The sequence below is a fragment of the Bactrocera tryoni genome, chromosome 2 (genome assembly GCF_016617805.1).
Source record: "Bactrocera tryoni isolate S06 chromosome 2, CSIRO_BtryS06_freeze2, whole genome shotgun sequence".
NCBI classification, from domain to species: Eukaryota; Metazoa; Arthropoda; class Insecta; order Diptera; family Tephritidae; genus Bactrocera; species Bactrocera tryoni.
The window spans coordinates 47,273,274-47,296,369 of NC_052500.1; the positions used below are offsets into that span (position 1 = coordinate 47,273,274).

Below are 23,096 nucleotides of genomic sequence, written 5' to 3' on the forward strand. Positions count from 1 at the left end.
ATATCAATATCTCGGTGCTAGTTTCAACAATGCTTAAGGGCATAGTATTTGGTTCCTTAGTATTTCGATTGAATGTGAATGGAATAGGACTGTGTGCCATTTCATAGTATTGTGTAAAAATTAACTGGAAATCCGGATATAACCATGCCCATATTTCATGGATGTCTACATTACTACAACTTACTAAAAGCGAAATAACTCTCTGAATAATTAAGCTATAAACATAAAAGGCTTCGAAAACGTACTACTGGAAAGTATCCATACTGGAAAATTGCAGTATTTATACTTCGTCGGTATGCAACAGAACACTTTCACTACAAAGATTATAAACATAAAAATGTTCAAATTGAAATTCTTGAAAAAAATATTATATTCTTGCCATCAAAAACATAAATTAATAAGAAAGCTTTTCAAACTGACTACGACATCGTTTTATATGTACGTAGGTTGCCTTTTATATTTCGGGATTTGGCCACAACAGTGTTGCCATCTGGAAACTCACAATTTTATGGTAAAGTTTGACATTTTTGTATACTCAAAACGTTTTGTCATATGAGCGATATTTGTTTTACTTACAGTAACTTAAAATATTTTCACGACAAAAAAATGGAATTAAATCTCGAAGATTTCCCGCGATTATTTTTTTCAACTTTTGTCGTGGATTAACACAATAACAATGCACCGATGTACTCAATTAAACTTTTGGCGATGAAGCTACATCAAGGACCAGTGTTTATCGATGGTATGGTGAATTCAATTCGTATTCGTAGAATATTCCAAGACGAAATTCGGGAAGGTCGTCCAAAATCAGTTGTTTTTTCGGAAACTATTGATGCGGTGCGCAAACTGATATTGCCAGATCGTCGTATGACCTATCGTGAGATTCAGACAACTATAGGCATTAGTGGGACTAGCATACATTCAATAATGCTAAACATTTGACTTTGTTCACTTTGGATCCCACACAATTTGTCAAAAAAGTTTCGTGTCGATAGCGAGAGAAACGTTAACGATCGTGATCGGAACACGTCTGTGACCTCGCGACAGGTGATGAATCGCTGATTTAAGTAAACAGCAATATATTGTATAGGTGTTCCAAGATGAGCCGAACACTTCCGAGCAAATGATTGCCTATTTTTTTCGTTCTATGGGCGTGTCACCGCCCACTTTTAGGTAAAATCATATATCTCGGGACCTGCTCGACCGATTTCAACGAAATTCGATATATATAGAACCACGCCACTTCCCAAATAATAATTTACATTACCTAGTATAAAGGTAAAGGTCAAACTTCCGAACTTAATACCGCAAAAATTCCTCACGCTCGTAGATTTTGTAAGGGCTACATCGCGTTAAGAAGTCAAGTTGGCTTCAGAAGACGATGAAATTGTAACTTGTCTGAAAAATATTTAGATATTTAATGCATGTAAAAACGGATTTAAGTATTATTAATAAGCTAATTCACCTCCTCAGCGTTAACGTTTAGCGGTAGAAAAGCACACCTCGACGCCTTTATTTAAGTATGTCAGTAAGTCAAAGGAAGGAAGGACTATTCTCTGACTAAATCATTCAGGCCAATTAGCCTAACTTCTTTCCTACTAAAAACTATGGAAAAGCTCATAGACTATGAAATAAGGTTGAAGGCGCTGAAGATTGCACCCCTGCATGCTGTTCAGCATGCATACAGAGCGGGAAAATTCACCAATACGGCTCTGTACCAGTTAACCTCTGAGATAGAGAGTTTACTGGAGAGTGGGGAAGTGATGCTATGCGCCTTCTTAGACATCGAAGGGGCCTTTGACAACACATCTCACAGGAGTGTAGTCAGGGCACTGGAGAGAAGGAGAGTGGCAGCCCCGGTGCGTAGATGGAAAGAGGCCGTACTGCGCACCAGAATTGCTGAGACTACAGTAGGAGATACAAGGATTCGTCTTGGCACAACAAGAGGCTGCCCATAGGGAGGTGTGTTATTACCACTGCTATGGAGCCTTGTCGTGGACGACGTGTTAGCACTGCTAACTGACAATGGGATCCGCTGCCAAGGGTAAGCGGACGACATTGTAATTATTGCCATAGGTAAATTTGAGGACACTCTCTGCGACCTGGTTCAACGAGGTCTAAACCGGGCAAAGGGGTGGTGTAGAGGAGTAGAATTGAATATCAACCCCTCAAAGACGACCGTAGTCCCGTTTACGAGACGCAGGTCCCTACCCGGTCTCAGGAATCTCACACTTGGAGGTAGAGAGGTCGAGATGACTAGCAAGGTCAAATATCTTGGTCTCACGCTGGATTCAACTTTGCGGTGGAAGCAGCATGTGAACCAGACCTTGGTCAAAGCAACAAAAGCTTTAATGGTATGCAATCGGCTGGCGGGAAAATCCTGGGGCCGTAAGCCTAGGATCGTTAGGTAGTTGTACACCATGATTGTGCGACCGATAATCACGTACGGCGCGGTGTTCTGGGCCTCAATAGTGTGGCAGGCTTTGGTAGGAACCCAATTATCGAAGCTGCAGCGGCTAGCCTGTGTCTGCATGACGGGCGCAATGCGTACTTGCCCAACGGCAGCTCTGGAGGCCCTGCTGGAACTCACACCGCTTCACTTAGTGATCGTTCCAGTCGCCAAGCATTCACTTCTACAGCAGAGGGGTGTGGCAAAGGCAAAGTAATCTCGTCCCAGAGGATGGAGGTGATAAGTGGCAATATTCCAATAGCCCTCCTCCCGAAGGACAGCATTACCAAAACAATTAACTTCACAAAGAAGTTTAAGGTTACCCTCGGCAGCAAGAATGAGTGGAACGACTCCACTCTTGAGCTAATGCTGAGGGATAGCACTTTGAAGTGGTACACCGACGGCTCGAAAACGTCGGAGGGAATTGGGGCAGGGATGGCGGGTCCACGCACCAAGCTCTCCATACCGATGGTTAGCTTTCCGAGCATTTTTCAGGCAGAAGTCAATGCCATAAGTCGGTGTATAGAGATAAACCTCTATCGCAAGAGCGAATAACCATACTTAGCGATAGTCAAGCGGCACTAAAAGCGATCTCCTCTTACGAGATCAAGTGCAGGAATGTAGAGAACGGTTGAACAGCCTAGCTGAACGGAACCAGGTGCACCTATCCGGGTGCCTGGTCATAGAGGTATAGCCGGTAACGAACTGGCTGATGAGCTCGCCCGCTCCGCAGCCTCCACCAATATGGTAGGGCCCGAACCATTCACCGGAGTGGGTCCCCATACCTTAAAGGAGCTGCTCCGCAAGGAAGAAGGAATGGGCAGAGAAAGGCATTGCCAACGAGTGCATGCTATGCGACATGCCAAGTTGATAGTTGGGGGGTACAACCAGAACAGGTTTAAATCGATAATCAACCTCCCAAGTGACAAACTCAGGCTACTGTTCGCATTTTATACCGGCCACTGCAAGTTGAATAGACATTCATTCAACGCGGGCCTATCCTCTTGCGCTAACTGCTGGTTTTACGACAGGGAGCCTGAAACCCCGGAGCACCTGCTACTCGACTGCACAGCAGTCTGTAGACGCAGGTTGAAGGCCCTTGGATCCATGTTTCCGGATAGGGATCACATCGCCTCACTAGCACCCAGCAGGATATTGGACTTCATCAATGTGCTGGGGCTAAGTGAGTCCCTGTGAGTTATTAGAAGGCACAATAGACTTAAGGTCGCGGTGCATTCCTCAATTATGTATCTAAGTCAAAGTTTATAGGGCCTGACTTTTTTGCAATATTTGGATCGTGATCCATATTGATGATTGAGGGATCACAAGTGAATGCTACATGTTCAATAATCATCACGTCGGTATTTATTCGAAATAAATCGTGTTTTTCAAGCAAAGATATTAAAAATAGTTTTGTTTCGTTATTTGTTTAATAAATGTCGAAAGAAAATCTAACCTAGGATTTTATGGTTACTAGCAAACATTTGAAACAATTCACCGGACATTTAATATGATAAAATTTTGATTTAAATAAATAATACAATTTCAATAAAATTTTCAGTTATTTTTAGTAATTTGTTTTGCAGATTTCGAAGTTTGTCATGTTTAATAAAGTTTAAAGTTAATTGGCATCCCCTTTTTCTTATTCGCAGCTAAATTTGTCAAATTGTAATTATAGACATAGTCGTTCATTGTAGTATAAACATGAAAACGAATATTTAAAATGTATATTATAATTAGGTTTTTATTTATTCATTGCCTTATATCGACTTTCAATCACATGCTTACAACAATGCGACTGCAACTGAACCAAACAAAAGAATCTAACTATGTATGTATTAGAAAAAATAATGTTACCTATGCGATTGTGGTGCTTATATCTATATTTAATATTTGTTGAAATTAATTTAAAAAATAGCAAATTATAATTTCCTTTGTACACATCTAATTACAGTTTTACAAGTTAAATTGTTGCTTTATGTTATTCTAATTTTTTTTCTTATAAACTTATGCGTTAACTATATATGTATATATATCATATCAGTTGGCTACAGTTATTATATTGTATGTATAATGGAATTAAAGCTACAATAAAACTTAATAATGTTAAGTATAAATACAAAATAATTATTCTCTTTAATTCATTATACATATTGATTTCATTCTACTCATTAAAGTACTAATTTAATTAATTTACATCACCCACATATTTAATTCATAAGATTTATAATATTAAATGTTTACGTAGAAAACTTGTTTTTACGCATTAAATATAACAAGTGTACGCATATGTTTTAAAAAGAGAGTTCAAAACAAGTGAAATGTAAAGCGCTGTTGATTCCAATTTGGAAATCTTAAATGAGAGGATTGATTGGATATGCTTAAATAAGTTTATGACTACTTTACTTTTTACAGATTTATAATTAATATTCTTTTTTTTGTGATTTAGAAATAACTTGATTTCATATTTCTTACAACCACTTATCCAATAGTTTCGGCTTGGTTTTTGCGTTTGTAACATTATAGTAACTATAGGCATATGACGAGAAATTATGATCATAACACAGTACAAAAAATGTTTAGCAGTATAGTGCTTGTGATGAACTGGCAGAATTTATGATTGCGGTCGCCGTTCGTAGTCACCTCTACGATAATCGGGAGGAAAATCCATACGACTGTCCCGTGGCCAATCACCAGTAGATGCATAGCGCGGGTCACCCCGATATGGGCCATGTGGTGGTGCTGCACCCGGTGGCAAACTACCGTTGCCCATGTAATAGTTGGCAGGCATGTGATAACCAGCATATGGCAGGGGAGGAGGTGCATGAGGAGGGGGATATCTAAGTGAAACAAAATTTGAATTGACTATTATTAATTTGCTTTGCATGAGGACTTAAGATCGAAAGTTGGAATTAAATAGGATATTCACTTGAACTCCTTGAATACATACAAATTTAATCTTATATGTTGAACTAACTTACCGTCTTTTATCAGGTCTTCGGTCTCTATCACGGTCGCGATGATCACGGTGATAACTACCACCGCCTACGCTTCCACGGCCACTATAGTTATCGTAACGCTCTCGTTTGTAATCTGCGTTGCCGTAACTAAAAAATTTAAGTATTGCGATTACTATAAGAGTTTACACTCAAAAGTTAAAATCAATAAAGCTTACCGATCACGACCATGGCCCCAACGATCATTGCCATCTATATAAGGAGAAGACATATTACGTGAGTCGGATGCCCCACCAGCAGAATTATAGTTGCCACTGCCAGCTACATTACCCGGGGTTCCTGCCGCAGTAGGCGGCATTCTTGAATTACCACCGTGTATACTACGATTATTTTGCGTTGAAGGCGAGTTCATGGAACTGCGTCGATCGCCACTACCAGCAGGTGTCATACCACTGTTGCCACGATTTATAGAACCAACGCCATCAGTGGTGTACTGTTTTTTCCGTTCATCATTGCGATCGCGATTTCTAGAAAATATATTTATTATGAAAGTAATTACCATTTCGCTTTTGATAATCTCTTTTATAATTTTTGTTGCAGTTTGCAGCAGTATAAGGGCTGCATATATGTATGTATATTTTATGAACACAACGAATGATTATGCTTTATAAATCGAATTTAACGAAGTGATGTAAGTGAGCTATGAAAAACATTTTGCTTATGGCCCGAAGAAAAAAGTAATATGTGAAAGAAAAAATACGAAACGTGAAAAAATTGTTTGCAAATCAACACTTGCAAAGCTTTTGAGTACAGATGTCGCCATATACATTATTAGAGAATACATTTAACAGAGAGGAATTTGATTGCATACGAGTATGCATATAATTGTGTAATTTAATAGCTATGAAACTTACCTACTAGCAACGTTCATATTTTGACGTTTGTACGACATTCCCTTGCTATCGATAGCATTTCCGCTGCCTACATCGTTTTCATCCCGCTTTCTCTTCAACGACGGATCTATTACAGGCATGCGCTTCGATTTATCCGCATTCGGGCCAACGCCAAGTTTCTCCTTCTTATCACGTGTCTTGTCCTTCTCTTTAGCTTTATCTTTCTCTTTGTCTTTCTTCTTCTTCTTTTTCTCAATAACCGTCGTGGTGCCGTTTTCAACTTGAGCTAAAGTTTCACTGCGGGGGCGTTTTTTGGGCGATTGAGAATTCGCTTTGGCACTTTTCTCAGTTGAATTCACAGCGCTCGCACCACCAGCAGCACCATTACCTCCTCCTGCCTCCTCGGCATTCTTTGATGTATGTTTGTACAACTTGAATAGCTTTCTCGCATCAAATTCAGTAAATTTCGACACAAAATACCATAAATTACTCCGCCATTCTTTCTTTTCAGGTTCCTTGTAAGCTTCCAAGCAAGCATCGATTTGACGGCCTATGGATAACAGACATTCGCGGGTGTGTCGCTCCTGTTCCTGACCGGAGAGACTAGTATCTGGTCGGTCGAGGGCAATTAGAGCTTTCTTCACAGGCCGCATTTTTTCTTTGCATTCGTTAAACACATTGGGATCAAGATCACCGAGTACTTCGAGCGCACGTGGTTCATTGTTCGCTGTAAAATGCATGGGTTTGTTGTTCGCCGTTGCTTCGGATGCACTTGATTTTTTTGGGCGGCCACCAGTTTTACCTTCTTTTCCTGTAGAACTGCGCTTGGATTTCTTTTTTATAGTTGCAGCTGCAGCAATATCTGTAGACTCCGCAAGAGTTGTAGTCGCGTCATGGTCAACGCTTTCAGTTTTGGAAGTACTATCGCGTGAGCGTGGTTTACGTTCAGCTCCTTCGTGTGCTGACTGCGATGCATCGTCCCCAAGGTGGGACTCGGATATGTGTCTTGGCTTACGTTCGGGTGTGAGAGACACAGTTGAATTAGTGCCGACATTACCGCTGACTTTAGCTTCTCGTGGTTTACGCGGTTTACGTTGTTTGCGTTGTACCCCCCTTTTTAGTTCAACATTCTTTTTAATAATTTTTAACAAGTATTCCGCTCTCGATTGTAAATGCTTCGCTTGTGGCTTACGAGAATCATTGAATAGAATTTTTTCAGTCAGTTTTAAACTTGGATCCATTTTCATCTGCTCCCATGAGCCTATACCATACTGATAAATGCCGCATAATAACTTAGAATCTTCTTCGACGCCCCAGTCCGTGTCGAAATTCGCAGGCCTAGTTTTAATGTTCAGCTGCCAACTGTAGCGTTCACTCGTCGCACTTGGTACGATATCATTGAGCGGCTTCAGTTCTTCTTCGCATGATAATAAGGTTTTGGCGTTAAACGAGACACCACCCAGCTTAACGGAATATGTGGCACGGGTGCGTCTTTGTTTTGCAGCGACAGTGTCATCTGTTTGATTTTTGGGCAATACTGGAGGGTCCTCTTTGTGTTCTTCAAGAAATTGCACGCATCGATCATGAAGCATCTCGCCGATTCTTTTTAATTCTGCCAACGGTTTCTCTTGCAGCTCAGCATCACATGCGATCGCTTCTAGACGTTCAAGTGGGGCGGGGAATTTCTTATATGACTTGATAAAACGCCTGATTTCAGCATCGGTAAATCCAGGTATTTTCTCTTTATTCGTAGGCCGGCCACGTTTTTTTGGACGGCCGTCTTCACCACTAACATCCGAACCAAGTTCATAATCTGAGTCCGCACCTGACTCTTCCGGTTGGCCCTTCTTTCCACCGCGTTTAGATGACACATTGGAATCCTTAAAATAGAATACATTTTCGTTACATGAATATACATATATAGACAATACAAAACTAAAATGTATGTATACATTTGAAATTCCATTCCATCCCTATTTGATTTATAACTGTTATATTTACCACTCAACTAATTAACCTTTTTTTTAATATATGTACATTGTGACAAAAAAGTACCCGCAAATTGTATAAAGCGTAAAATATTTAATTATTCCTAAATATTTATATTATCGCCTTCAAGGTAATCCTCACAAGATGTAATACACTTATGCCAATGATTTTTCCAGTCCTCGAAACATTTTTCATAAGCATTTGCGATGGTCTTCAGCTTCTTCAGCGAATTATGTTTTATCTCTTCGATCGACTGAAAGCGGGGTCCATTCCATTGATTGTTAAACCCTTGCCTCATCGGCAGTTCTGATGCTCTCCATGAATGTGGAAACGAAATTCGCACAATCAAGCAAGTTCTTTTTATGTTACTCAATTTAAAAAAAAATCAGTTTTATCGGGACGAGTCCAGCAAGAATGCGTTTCATACCCAAAATTCTATCATAATCATTCGAATTGACTCGCAAGAGATGTCGAGCTCTCTTGCCATCTCTCTAATACCTGGCTAGCACCATTATCCTTCACTTTTTTAATATTTTTTCCAGTTTGAAAAGGTGGAAAATCGTCCAGAACGAGGCATGTCTCCGTCTTTGAAGGCTTTGTACCACTTCCAAAACTCTTCTTTCGAGAGTGGAAACCGTTTTGAAAAACACTATTCTGAGAAAAACGCGTTTAAAGATTGGAGTCGCTATGTTCCCTTTCTACAAGATACGCTGTAGCGACCGTAATAATTTGAATTTCAAAATTTGAGAGAATGTTTATTTCAGTGTATACTATCCGATAATGCAACAAAAAAATCGATTTCTCGAAAAATTCACACACAGAAGAGGCCTTAAGCAACTGACATTATATATCGCACTCATATTTGGTGTAGTAATTAAGGACAGACTTACCTACTTAGCAAAATATATATTTTTGAAATAGCATTTCATTTCGGGGAATTTAATTACAATTTTTGGTTTTGGTGGTTTTTGCCACAATGTATACGAGCTATTGCTATAAAAAAAAAACGATACTAACCTGGTTTGCTGCAGCAGTCTTTCTTCGTGGAGGTAAATACAGATCTTCCATTTCTTTAACGCGTTCTTGATCTTCGACTTTCTTCCTGAAATCCTCCGGTATTATATCATCCCAATCTTTGGTATCTTCCTCCTCGCCACCCATATTATCGTCGTCTTTAGTCGCTTCACTGGGTTCCTCCTCAAATGTAGCGATACTAGCAACTTTAAACGCAGATAACAAATCATCACCCGGCATTTCGGGGTCTTCATTTCGCGTTTCTGCACGCCGTAAGATTTCATCAATATCGCAAACTAGCTCATCGTCATTCTCCTGCTCATCTTTAAATAACTCTTCGGCACCAAATTTTAAAATTGCTGACAAATCATCTTTATTAAATGGCGTAGCATTGGATGAGCTCGCACCACTTTTATCCAAAACAGTACGACCTGTAGTGTCCATACGCTGTATAACTAGATGATCAAGTACCATTTTCTGTTTCGCTCGTTCCACGATTTGCTCCTCAACTGAACGCGCTGTCACTAAACGATATATATTCACTTGATTTTTTTGACCAATTCGATGTGCACGCGCTTGTGCTTGTAAATCATTTTGTGGATTCCAATCGGAATCAAAGATGATAACTGTATCGGCCGTTGCTAAATTGATACCCAAGCCACCAGCGCGCGTGGACAACAGGAAACAAAAGTCCTGACTACCTTCGGCATTAAAGTGGTCTAAAGCTTGACGTCGCATTTCACCTTTTATGCTGCCATCAAGGCGTTGAAATGGAAAATGTCGTTTTTGCAGATAATCAGCTAGCACGTCCAGCATGCGCACCATCTGCGAAAAAATTAACACTCGATGGCCGGTCTCTTTCAGGCGGCACAATAACTTATCAAGAAGTACCAATTTTCCGGAACCCTTTAGCAAGGTTTGTAGTGCTTCCTCCTGCTGTAGACCTATCAATTCGAATTCTGATGGCCGAATGAGCGAAGCGTGATTGCAACACTTCTTTAATTCGATTACAATATTCAAGAACGTAGAGGTGGAGCCCTTTTTGCCTTTGCGTAAAGCGTCGAAGTTTTTCGTCAAAATCCATTTGTAGTATTGCTTTTGCATTAATGTCATTTCGACTCTTAATATTTGTTCTACCTTCGCTGGCAATGATTTTTCGACGTCCTTCTTCACTCGCCGTAATATGTACGGTTCAAGTTGCTGATGCAGTTTTGTATAACCCTTATCGGCAGCATTTCCATGTTGCAATTCGAACTCTTCCCAAGTAACAAATCGATCGGGCATAATGAAGTGAAGCAAGGCCCATAGTTCTTTTAGTGAATTTTGTAGGGGTGTACCAGTGATTAACAAACGATGATTTGTTTCGAACTCCTTGAGAGATTTATACAACAAAGAATCATCATTTTTCAAGCGGTGAGCTTCGTCAACTAGTAAAGCGGCCCATTGCAAGGTACCTAGGAATAATTTATCCTATTGACAAGTGAAGAAAATAAAGCAAAAACTTTGTTGAGGCTATTAGTTATAATACTAAAGGGTTCACAATAAATATTGCAAATGAAATCTTTCAAAAGGAAAATTCAAATTATTATTTTTCGAAGTTCACATCAGTGCTTTGTAATGCCAAAATTATAGTCCCGAGATAAATCGCTTGTTTTATAGTATATCATATTTTAACATTTTTTAGTTTAGTTTTTAATAACAATCGTGGAATAAAAATTGATTAGTTACAAAATTTTAAACCCTGCTCGAGATGTATTCATTTCCTATTCATATATTTATCTTTAATATTAAATTTTATTAGTTTAAAAATTTTTGCACATTACCTTCAGCACAATCTCATATGTTGTAAGAATGCAGTTGAATTTCAGTCTTTTCGAACCATCGAATTGCCATTCATATTGGCGTATCATTTCACGCGATTTTACATCACCCAAATATGTCACGACATTCATATCCGGTGCCCAGAGATCAAATTCGCGCTGCCACGCTGTCATAGTACTTAGCGGCACGACACACAAAAATGGCCCATATAAGTGATGCACTTTAAATAATGAGTAAAGAAAACAAATGGTTTGAATGGTTTTACCAAGACCCATTTCGTCGGCAAGTATAACGGAATTTTCTTTGCACCACGAGTGTAGTAACCAATTGAGACCATCCATTTGATAATCGCGCAAGGTTAAGCCTTCGCTTAGAAAGTCGGGTTGATCGCGTATTTTGTAGAATTTTGGTCGATACTTGAGCACCTTACAGTGGCGCGATGGTGTGCATTTGGATATTTCTCGCTCCTCATATTGTTCTACACATCGTTGCCATTTGCGTTGAACTAATGAACCATCTTCCCATGTAGCCTCAGCATATGGTAACGATTGCCATTTACATAGGTATTCAGACATGCCATCTGGCTTTTCGTTACGCGCTATGATACGATCTACATTATTGTAAGATTTGAGCAAATCGTTTTGTAATTCTAATTGGCATTCAAAGTAATCAATATCTTCGGGGCCAGCATACCGACGCCAATAATCAATATCTTGTTCCTTTTTCACAAAATTATCAAGTTTCTTCATGCCTTTAACTTTTTGTTCGCGCAGAGTAGTTTCTGACTCCCAAGTGTTGTGTATGTATGACCAACCCTTCCATTTGATCAAATACTGCGTTTCAGTATTCGCTAAATCGTTCTCATCGACACCGTCATTAGGATCGACGCCATGTTCCTCTATGGCATAAATTGTGGTTGGGTTTCCTGTACAGCCTTTTCGACCTTGACGTTTCGCCAAGATACGCTCTATTGTTTCACATTTCTCCTCTTCTTCTGCAGCCGCCGCTTGACTCTCATCATATTCGATTTCTAAGAGATCTTCCGAGTCGGTTTTATCATCTTCTGAAGCTTCTTTGTAGCTAACCGCGGCTGCAGCTCGTCGCGTTCCAAACCTAACAAAATAAATATCGAAAGTACAAAATTTCTGGCACAATTTTTTATGACGAGATTTGTTCATGGCATCGTAATTTATACGCATAGGTAATCTTACCTTTTGCTATCTTCCTCACCATCATCACTTTCATCGCTGGAATAGGAAGACTTTTTCCCGCGACGTTGTGATACCTTGGTACTGCCCGCCTTTGTGTTCACTTTTCGTCGGCGTGGCGCTGACATATCGCTGTCCGCATTGCTTTCATCACTTTCGTCTGAGTCCCAACTAAACACAAACAAAATTTGGTCTTAAATTATAGCCTTTTGTCTCCCTTAACAACACTGTGTTTAATTACTTTTGTTTTTTCCGTTTTTTCATTGCTTTCTTTGCGGTCTTCTCTGCTGTTGTTACAATTGGTGGTTTTCTAGCAGTCCGCGTACTTCGTTTTGGCTGGTAGTCGTCTTCATCGTCTTCACTGCTACTGCTACTGCTGGCAGTTGGTGACTCTGCAGCTGACGAGTTAGAACTCTTTTCGACAGATTCTCCAGATTCCGATGCTTCGCCGTCGTCATCGTCATCGTCTTCAACATGTTGCATTTTTTCAACACTGCGTTTGGATAATGTTGTGGTAGCTGCTAGGGTTGACTGGGATACCATATTTGGGGTCGATGTTGCCACGTTCTCGGTTCTAGTTTTGCTCTCGCTACCTTCGGCTGTGTTATTGTGGTCGACCTCATCCTCGTCTCCAAAGCTTGTGTCTCCTTCTTGCGAGTCTTCTTCGCCGTCGTTTGTTGTATTTGAGGTATTGTTGTCTGTTGTTGATGTGTTTGTGGTGGTATTAACTGTTGTTGCCGATGTGTTGTTGGTAAGATTGTGTGTGGACTTATCTTGGTTAATTTCTGCACCTTGATTTTCTTCATCTTCGTCTTCATTGCTTTCTGAATTAGAGTCAGAATTCGAAACGCTCTCCGAATCGTTGTCATCTGAGTAACCATTGGTTTTGGTATCCTCTTGAGCAGCTGCTGCCGTTGGCGGAAAGCCAGAACTGTCGACATCTTTTTTTGCTTGTTGTTGGGTATGTCCATCTTGGGCATTGTCATCGCTGTCATAACTTTGGTCACTGGCATGCGAACCGCGGTCTGGCGAACTATGTCTTCTGCTTGAGTTAGAAGATGATGTTGAGCTATCTGAATCGGAATCAGATCCTGAAGAACTGCCACTGCCACTGCCAGAGGCGTTCGGATCTTCTTGGTTGTCGTCATTTTCTTCCGATCCTATGCTATTGATGGATTCATTGTGTACCTAAAATATAATACAGTAAATTTTGTTAAATAAGTGGGAAATTATTAAAAAAAAAACAAAAAATAAAGCCGATTTATAACATTTTGATACTCTGAAGGTGAGGGATTTTTTAAACCCCAAACAAAGTTTGTAACCCCCAAAAGAAAAGGTCACGACTCTATTCAAAAAAAAAATTATAAATTATCAGCGTGACGAGCAGAGCCGATTTAGCCATGTTCGTCTATATACATACATATGTATGTGCGAAGTGGTCCTCATTTTTTGAGATATTATCTTATCGCACATCCTTTCTCCCCAAGAAGCAGCTCATTTTTCAAAACCGTCACAATCTGAACTATCAAAATCAAGTAAATGTATGGAAGACATGCTTCAATGCAACAAGAACGTTAATTCTATTTTTTTTTTTGATACAAGTATCTTTTCTAGACTTCTGCAACTCGTTTAGTAAGCGAATATTTATTTACGACTTACATATTTATTCATAGTAACATATGTTCAAAAGAATTGCCTTTATAATTCTTTTTGTCATTAATTATTGTACATATTTTTTCGTACAAATTTAGAGTATTTTCCTTAATCGATTCAGTGAAATTCCCCATTACGGGCAATCCTTATAACCAACTTTTTAATTAATACTTTCATGCCAAATCAATTCCTATGACCGAACATGAATACGTTCCAATGAACGGACACGGGCACAATATTGGTCGTATTACAATTTGTAGTTCCATTTTTTTTTATTCTTGTTAATTTGTGGAATTTTGCGAGTTTTTTACGCACAAAATGTAAAAATATCAAATTGGCTTGCGCTAGCGCCTCTGCTTTGCGAGGGAAACAAACTAACGTGATAACTATCATTCATTCCTCCTTGCTATAGATACGTATGTATATACCAGGTGTGTTCCAAGGTAAACAGGATTTTTTGAATCTAGCGCCCCTGGTGGTGCCATCTAAATAATCATTGAAATTCATGGAAATGGAATCGAATATCTCCAAAACATCGATTTATCGCATTTTGACCGAACATTTATGCTTACGAAAGGTGTGTGCACGGTTTGTTCCGCACAAATTGACTGACGACCAAAAACTGCTCAGAATCCAATATTCGATCGACGCTTGTGACCGATTATTTGACCAAAAATCACATTTTATTTGGTTACATGGGAATATTGTCCTAAATTTTCAAGTAGATCCGAGTAAAAGTTTCGGAGATACAGCCTTGTTAACTCAGCTATAACCGCGTAAGCGATTTCTACGCCAGTAAAGAAGAAGATGTATGTTTATAACAAATAAAATATTTAATTTTTTATATGAGAAAAATTGTTTAAAAAAAGGGTGTTTTTTACCCGAAGAAACCCATGTAACCCCTTAATGTTTTCAATTAACTTAAAATAGTTTCCTTGGAGCGGTCGTTTGAGATGCTGAAAAGCCAGTAGTCACACAGAGCTAAATCAAGCGAATACGGTGGTTGCGGCACGATGTGGGTTGAAAATTTGCCGAAAAAATCACGAAGCATCTACATATGTATGTAGTAAGCGACGATGCATAACACTCAACACTCACAGTCGTTAACGCGACGCAGTTTTTGGAAAAAATTGAGTGATTTTGGATAAGATTGGTTTTTCAGGGGCCGAAATGATTTAAACTAAAAAGTCTTACTATTTTTTACTCATAGTGCACTAGTATATGATTATACACTCGGCGAAAAAAATCCACGCAGTCGAAAATTTTCTAATATTCTTATTTTGAGCTGTCATTATTTGTCATGTGACTACATTATTTTACCTTTATTGTTAAAACCGTTAGCGTCCGCACGTGTTCATTACAGAATTTGCGGTTTGGGATCAACAAAAAAGAAATCAGAAATCGTAGCTTTATATAAAATAAATTATCCAAAGGTCAAATAGCTCGTAAAATGGGCATAAGGGATTGGAAAGTGCGTATTGTAATTAAAAATTATACGTATTTTAATTGATTAGCTCGAAAAAAGGGCAGTGGACGTCCGAAAATAGTAAAACCTCGTCAAGAACGACAAATTAAACGGATGTGCATTAGTGATCGCTTTCAATATGCTGGAACAATCAATGCAACATTTTATGAAACCACTGAGGTAAAATTAACTACAAGTTCTATGCAAAATGTGCTGAATAATCTTGGATTCCGACCGCGACATCCAGCAAACAAGCCACTTCTCAATACGCGAATGAAGAAACAGCGACTAGAGTGGGCAAAATAACACAAAACTTGGACTACATCAGATTGTGGAAATGTTATTTTTTCTGATGAATTGAAATTTAATTTGTTGAAACCCGACGGAAATACCAAAGTGCGTCGTAGGAAAGGGGAGCGTTTTTTGGAAAACTGCGTTTAGCCCACCGAAAAGCATTCGTCTTATTTAATGGTGTGGGGAGCTGTAACCAAGTTTGGTGTTGGGCCGCTAATTATTCTAAAAAGATCTGTGAATGCCGAAATATAAATTGGAATTTTGAGAGAAGGCGTTTTGCCAACTATTGAACGGCTGTCCGAACACGCCCAAAAAGTTTATTTTCAGGGTATTTCAGCCCCTTTTCATAGAGCCAAAGCGATAACCAAAGCATAAAAATATTGAAATAGATTTTTCAATAATTTATTACAAACACTTACAGGTTTCAAAACAAAAAGATTTTTATGGAATAGGGTCTCTCACGTGGCCAGGAAACAGCCCAGATCTCAATCAAATTGAGAACTGCTGGCATTATTTGGGCAAAATGATAAGAGAAAAGCGTCCAAAAAGTCTAAAAGAAATAGAAAACATTATTGAAGCTGTGCCGAATGAAGAAATCAATAAAAATTATCTTCAACGCTTTTTTGAATCGATGCCTAAACAAATATCCGAGGTTGTTAGGAGGAGGGGGTGTTCTACAAAATACTAAAAAATTTTTTATACCAAATATGTTATTTTGATTCGTTATATATTCTAATGCTAAATAAAAATCATATAAAACATAAAATATGTAAATAAATTGTTAAAAAATTACATTATTGTTCATAACAAAATTTACTTCTGTGGTTTGTTATACTAATGTGTGTTTTCACATTTTTCACTATAACACGTGTTTAACTATAAGTTTTTTATATAAAAATGCTTGAAACATAAACTAAATAAAAGTATAAAATATAGTAATAAAATAATATGAGTCCAAGTTTTGCGCTATATAAAAGCACTCTGTAGAGTGCGTGGTTTTTTTTTCGCCGAGTGTAATACACAGTCATTTTCATATAGTAAATAATGTATATACATATGTCTTACCTAAATGCAAATAATTTTGTAAAGTGTACAAAATTTAAAATATTAAATTTTTTTTGGATTCTATGGGTCGTTTTCTCAATGTCTGGTTAGCAGCAATTTGTCAGTTAAGTTCTGATTAAAAAAGGTTACTGAAAAAAGTCTTGGTTAAGTTAACCAGAACTTCACAATGTTCGCTCTTTTGTCTTCAAATATTATCACTATCGAATACACAAGTTTGGCTGGATTTGGTATGCTGGCCGACACAACCGGCATCATTCATTTATTCCGAAATCACTACTAGTATTAGCTAACTGATTCGGGCGCTTTGATCACTATTGGTTTAAAAATCATTTCACAGACATATTGTAACTTCATATGGTATGTAGGTTACCTTTTATATTTATTAGTAGCCGGAACGGAACCGGATTTTTTATTCGGCCAACGACTGTCAGCCGCGATGTCTAAAATTGGTATCCCCGCAAAACTAATACGACTGTGTAAACTGACGTTGAGCAACATCAAAAGCTCCGTCAGTATCTGGAAGGACCTCTCCGAGCCGTTCGATAGCAGATACAATCTTTTATAAGAGTGTACAGCTGCTGGCGTATGCCGATGATATTGATGTCATCGGCCTCAACACCCGCGCCGTTAGTTCTGCTTTCTTCTGACTGGACAAGGAAGCAAAGCAAATGGGTCTGGCAGTGAACGAGGACAAGACGAAATATCTCCTGTTATGTCATGACAAACAGTCGTCTCACCGGCGACTTGGCTCTCACGTCACTGTTGACAGTCATAACTTTGAAGTTGTAGATAATTTCGTCTATTTAGGAACCACTAAACACCACCAACAATGTCAATCCAACGCAGGATAACTCTTGCCAATAGGTGCTACTTCGGACTGAGTAGGCAATTGAGAAGCAAAGTCCTCTCTCGACGAACAGAAACCAAACTCTATAAGTCACTCATTATTCCCGTATGGTGCAGAGGCTTGGACGATGACAACAACTGATGAGTTGACGTTACGAGTTTTCGAGAGAAAAGTTCTGCGAAAGATTTACAGTCGAATATTGCATTCGATGGAACGATCACCTGTATAAGATATACGACGACATTGACATAGTTCAGCGAATTAAAAGACAGCGGCCACGCTGGCTAGGTCATGTTGTCCGATTGGACGAAAATACTCCAGTTCTGAAAGTATTCGACGCAGTACCCGCCGGGGGAAGCAGAAGAAGAAGAAGACCTCCACTCCGTTGGAAGGACTAGGTGAAGGACCTGGCTTCGCTTGGGATCTCCAATTGGCGCAACCTTGCGAAAAGAAGAAACGCCTGGCGCGCTGTTGTTAACTCAGCTGTAATCGCGTAAGCGGTGCCTACGCCAGTAAAGAAGAAGAAGGACTGTCAGCACGGCAGAATACTGCCACTAAAACAAGAAGAACCTACTTTTCATTATCAGCATCATCCCTTCCAGAAATCTATAGGTTTTGTTTTGCGTTAACTCATGTGGCACCCGTAATAAATATTTCAAGGGGCAGCGAGTCTTACGACAGTCGACTACACGTAACCAGAACAAACCTTGATATTTATCCGGACCAGAACAATAGAGAACTACGGTCTCCCGCTACAAAAGTCCCGCTACAAAAGTCTGAATGATCCTATTTGGTAATATGGATGAAGCTTGCTCCTCAATTGAAGCTTGTTTTAAAAAATAGGCCCCACTTAATATTTTCCTTGTATACTGGCTCAAATATTGTCGACTGAGCCTCAAGATTTTCATCGATGATGTAAAAATTCCAACTGTAAAAATAAGTCATAAGGCTCATTCACCCCACTGACCACCGCAGTTACAGTCAAAGAATATTGCCGCAAATTACTCAGATCGGTAGATGGGACTTCCCAGGAAGAACAATATTTTCTAAATCTTTTGCATAAAAACACGTTATTAAGAGAAGAGAGCCCCAGAGTAGAGTTCTGAAAGTCAAACTAAACCCATTATATAAGAGGAATATTGACTGCCATCCAGTTTCAATTACTTTAAAATTACATTCAGACTTGTAACCCAATGGTCTGACCTCGGCGGAACAGCTTTGTTCCCACAACTGGACAAGGACTTTCAACTCGACAGCGACTTCCAACTCGATATTATTTGGGAAATGTTACTTCCTAACAACACCGTTGTTGTTGTTCTGAAATAATTTGAAAAGATCGTGCCAAGTTGACAATCCATACACGGATAAAAAGCCGTGTCCATTCCCAACTGTCAGTTTGGCTCTTTGTATACGGGATTTATTCAAGGGATTCATTTACTGATTATACATATAGTAGCTACTCAGTTTTTCCTGGAAGGTATGTTATTGTCGTTGTTGTAACGGTTAGCTAGTTCCCGTTAGGATGGTAAGGAATAGGTAAGTTGTCATCGAGGTCATCCAACGGTAGGCCGAGTAAACGCGCTGTTTCGACGGAGTCGGACCATAGGGAGAGATTTCAGATGTGTGGTGTTAGCAAGGCATACAAAAAGGTGGTTAGTGACATGCGGGGCCTCGTTGCACGCTGAACATACATTTTATATGTCAGGATCGATTCTTGATAAGTAGAAATTTAACCCGCTACAGTATCCAGAGCGAAGTTGCGCAATGGTCACTCCAGATTCTCACGGAAACTCGAGCTCGTCGTCTGCAATGGGTGGTGACTTGACTCCAAGTACGTCATTCACTGAGGAGTCGGCGAAGGTTTTAATGGCTCCAATGTCAATAGCGGTCAGTGCATGTCTGAAGGTTGTTGCGTCCGAAGCCTGGTCGGCGAATTGTTTTATGTTTTAGACGTAGTTGAGAAAGGACCTCTTGATGCTTCTAGGAGGCGGTTCCGCTGCAAGCAGATGACTGCAGGGAGCAAAAACTGCTCCTTCCTAAGCAGTTTTTCGGAGGAGTTTCGATGGAAGACATCCGTTGTAGTGCGCAGTGCAGTGTTTTGTCATGTCTGTAGCTTCCTCGTCTGTTTTTCATTACATCCAGGCGACTATATTGCCTCGTTGCCTTGTATTTTGCAAAGGACGTTTCTATGTCTCTTCTCCCTGTGCTGCCGACTAGAGACTTGAGAATTTGCGACTCTGTACTTTGGCAATAATTGCGGTCGTGTGAGGTGTGAAGGAGCACAGGCTGTCGAATATCAAAGCAAAAATCTTAAGGTTATTGACAGTCGGAATTTTAACGCCATCGACTGCAAATTAAGGTCAAGTCGGTACTCCTTCGTCCAGTTAGTGAATATGGTTGTAGTGGATTTAGTGGAGAGGGTTAGGTTCCGTACAAGGAGGAAGCAAAAAAGGTCGGAGAGATAGCCGTTTAAGTTTGAACACATGCCATCTATTTCTTTGCCCGACGTCATTATCGTGCAATCATCAGCATAAGATTCCCTGGAACTTATAGTTTGTAAAAACGTATAGTTTGTGGACCAGATCACATGAAGAATTAAATAAGCTTAACAAAATGGATTTATACTTGGGTATCGAAGAACTACCAACAATTTCCGAATTGGCTGGTATGAAATTGATAATATCTGCCTAATGAGGCAGAGGGACACGTTTTAAAAAAATATATTAGAGAAATTTTTAAGTTATCCACATAAACTTACAATACTTAATATACATAGATTTTTAAGGGTATTTACACTATGTAATACTCTAAAGCGAGGCTATCTCTTTTAGTTTAAATATATTTCGTGTTATATTATTTTAATAACAAATGTTATAACGCTAATCTCTGGAACAATGAGATTACTCATACCTATACACCATTTATTTTCCCTCGCAATTGTAAAACCTTTATTTTAAAGAAAAAAAGTTGTAACCCAACATATAAAACATAAGCTATGGATTGTTGCCATTAAATATGTAATCGTATTAGGAATTTTTTCATAAAATATTAAAGATAATTTTACTTACCTTAAAATTGATGAAAATTTGAATTAATATTAAAGGACTTCTTGAAGTCTACCACACCACATAATATGTATTTAAGCTAATAAATTTCTTGTAAGCGTTAAAGGAAGTCTCTCTGAGTATATAGTATATGTTCCCTTTTATAGTTGTATACATTTAAAAAAATGTCTTAGATGTGATCGAATGTATGTTTTAAATGAAAACTACTTCCTAAGTTTAAACTGATTACAACTTGATCACTTTTTATTACAATTATTTTTTTTTTACCAAACTCTTAAAGATCATATAAGATTACACCAAATATACAAATAAATAACTAAAATTATCAAAACCAAATTCAATATATTAATATAATAATAAGGATTGTTACATTTACACAAGCTAAAAACCGATTGTAAGATATTATATAGAGACCAGGTCCTACAATAAACAAGCCAATCCTTTCAAGAAACATAAAAAAATATATATTTTTTAAAACAATAGCTCGGTTTTAAAAAATATGAGTCCATATTTGCAGAAAAAGGCTCTTTACTGAATGAATAATGAATAGAAATAATTACATATAGACTTTCCTTTCAACAAGAGCAAATCCTCACTAGCAATGGCCAATTAGACAATATTACAGCTGAATTCCTTCAAAAATACCATGGTATTTAAAAAATACTCTACCATTTTAAAAAATATGTTTCGAAGACCAAAAAATCATACATTTAGAAAATTTTTTAATGGGTTGTACATTCAAAAGCCTTATAATATTATCATAGTCTGAAGAAGATTACTTAAATCCAATCTTTGTACTCACTAAAACTAAAATCCAGACTTTAAAAAAATTTTCACAATGTTTCGCCAGTTACGTAACACGTGGAAATTCTTTAAAACTGAAATTATACGTGAAATAAACAGTGTTTTACACCATTTTGTAGATAATTTACTTGCAGATCGTCCAGATTCTCTAAATTTAAACTAAAATAGCAAAAATGGGTCCCCAATGAAAATTCTAAATTTTGGTCCCATCGGAAACGTAGATCTTTCTAGAATACATAGAGATCAAGAAAACGGTGAAACAATATAATTTAGTTTAAAAAAACTACATTTTTATAAAAATACCCGCGTATTTAAGTCTTTAATACACCTTTTGCCAAAGGAGCCCTAATTGAGACTCCAAAGAAATAATTTGAATTGTAGCCACACCCTAATCGCGGAAACACCATCTTTATTTTCAATATAAAATTTACACTTTCTTTTAACACGATTTATTAAAAATATCATAATATTTACATTTTTATGCGGTCAAATATACTATTTTCTGAACTTATTTCAATGAGGCACTCACCTGGCTCATGATATTTTTGTCTCAGCAAGCACCTTTTTCTTAAAGCAGACATTAAACATACACTATTCTCTTTCAAAATTATCTAATTTTCTTAAAAAATTTTCACTTTAAATCTGATAATTGCAAATGGAAAATTTTTTCTCCAACGCAGCACAAAAATTCACGTCGTCCTCGTCTCCCATTCACAAGTCATTTGTCGAAAATCGCCATTTTGTCTTTTCGTAATTGCACTCAGTGTTGCCAATTATTCGAAGCAAGTGTCGAACTTCGAATTTTCAGCCCGGATCGAAGGGAGATATTCTGCAGCAACTCACGTCGATATATGGAAATGAAAACTGAGGCAAATTTTCATGTTCGTTTGAGAATGGTTCCAACTTGTTATGTTTGTGTGACATCCACAGTTGTCAAAAATGCACATCCCATTGAATTTGATAATTTTATAACTTATTTTCACTTCCGATTATCTAAATGTTTGGTTCTTGTTCTGATAACTATAATAATGCTGCGCCAGCTATTGTCGCTTGTCTTCGTACACGAGTAGCCATTTTGAATAATCTTCGAAGTTATACTTCGAAAAATTATTGTTCATTGGAAAAGACTTGATATAGCAGAAAACAGAGTTGCAAATATTTTTTAATGAATATCTTAATGGCTGCATATTTATAAGATATTTGATAGAAAAACCCTTAATACCATAAGGAAATGATATCATGATAACATGTCATTATTCTCTTAAATTATTATCAAAATTGCTCATATTCAGTCATTATCTTCAAACTGTATTCAACACATACTAAAGTTTTATTTATGAAACACAGTATTAAATTTCTTCAGAACACACTAAATATTTATATTTTCTAAAGCAATATTTAATCAACCACATCTTAAGTCTATTAGAAATGTTGATTACAACTATTTGCCTCCGTTACTTGTTTATATGAGTGTAGATCTAGAGAGTTTGACATAATAAATGGAAAAAATATGAATTTTTACTTGCACTTTTTATGAATGACCGACAATTTATATTCCGTTATTTAAAATCA

The 23,096-nt window shown here is 38.1% G+C and overlaps 1 protein-coding gene across 1 annotated transcript; it reads right to left on the reverse strand.

Moving 5' to 3' along the window:
* Positions 1-4,166: 4,166 nt before the first annotated feature.
* Positions 4,167-22,578, reverse strand: LOC120769754 (chromodomain-helicase-DNA-binding protein 1). Its single transcript, XM_040096917.1, has 9 exons — positions 22,054-22,578; positions 12,573-13,519; positions 12,335-12,502; positions 11,126-12,236; positions 9,306-10,772; positions 6,321-8,179; positions 5,625-5,933; positions 5,431-5,556; positions 4,167-5,289 (listed from the first exon to the last, which is right to left on the reverse strand). The coding sequence occupies exons 1-9, from the start codon at positions 22,060-22,062 to the stop codon at positions 5,064-5,066; spliced, it is 6,222 nt and encodes a 2,073-aa protein (XP_039952851.1). The 5' UTR covers positions 22,063-22,578; the 3' UTR covers positions 4,167-5,063.
* Between the last annotated feature and the right edge of the window lie 518 nt (positions 22,579-23,096).

Excerpts from the sequence above, each read along its gene's own strand:
- LOC120769754 (XM_040096917.1), bottom strand. Across the intron at positions 5,557-5,624 it reads TGGGGCCATGGTCGTGATCG|TTACGGCAACGCAGATTACA; the intron begins GTAAGCTTTATT and ends TAAATTTTTTAG. Across the intron at positions 5,290-5,430 it reads CGAAGACCTGATAAAAGACG|ATATCCCCCTCCTCATGCAC; the intron begins GTAAGTTAGTTC and ends TGTTTCACTTAG.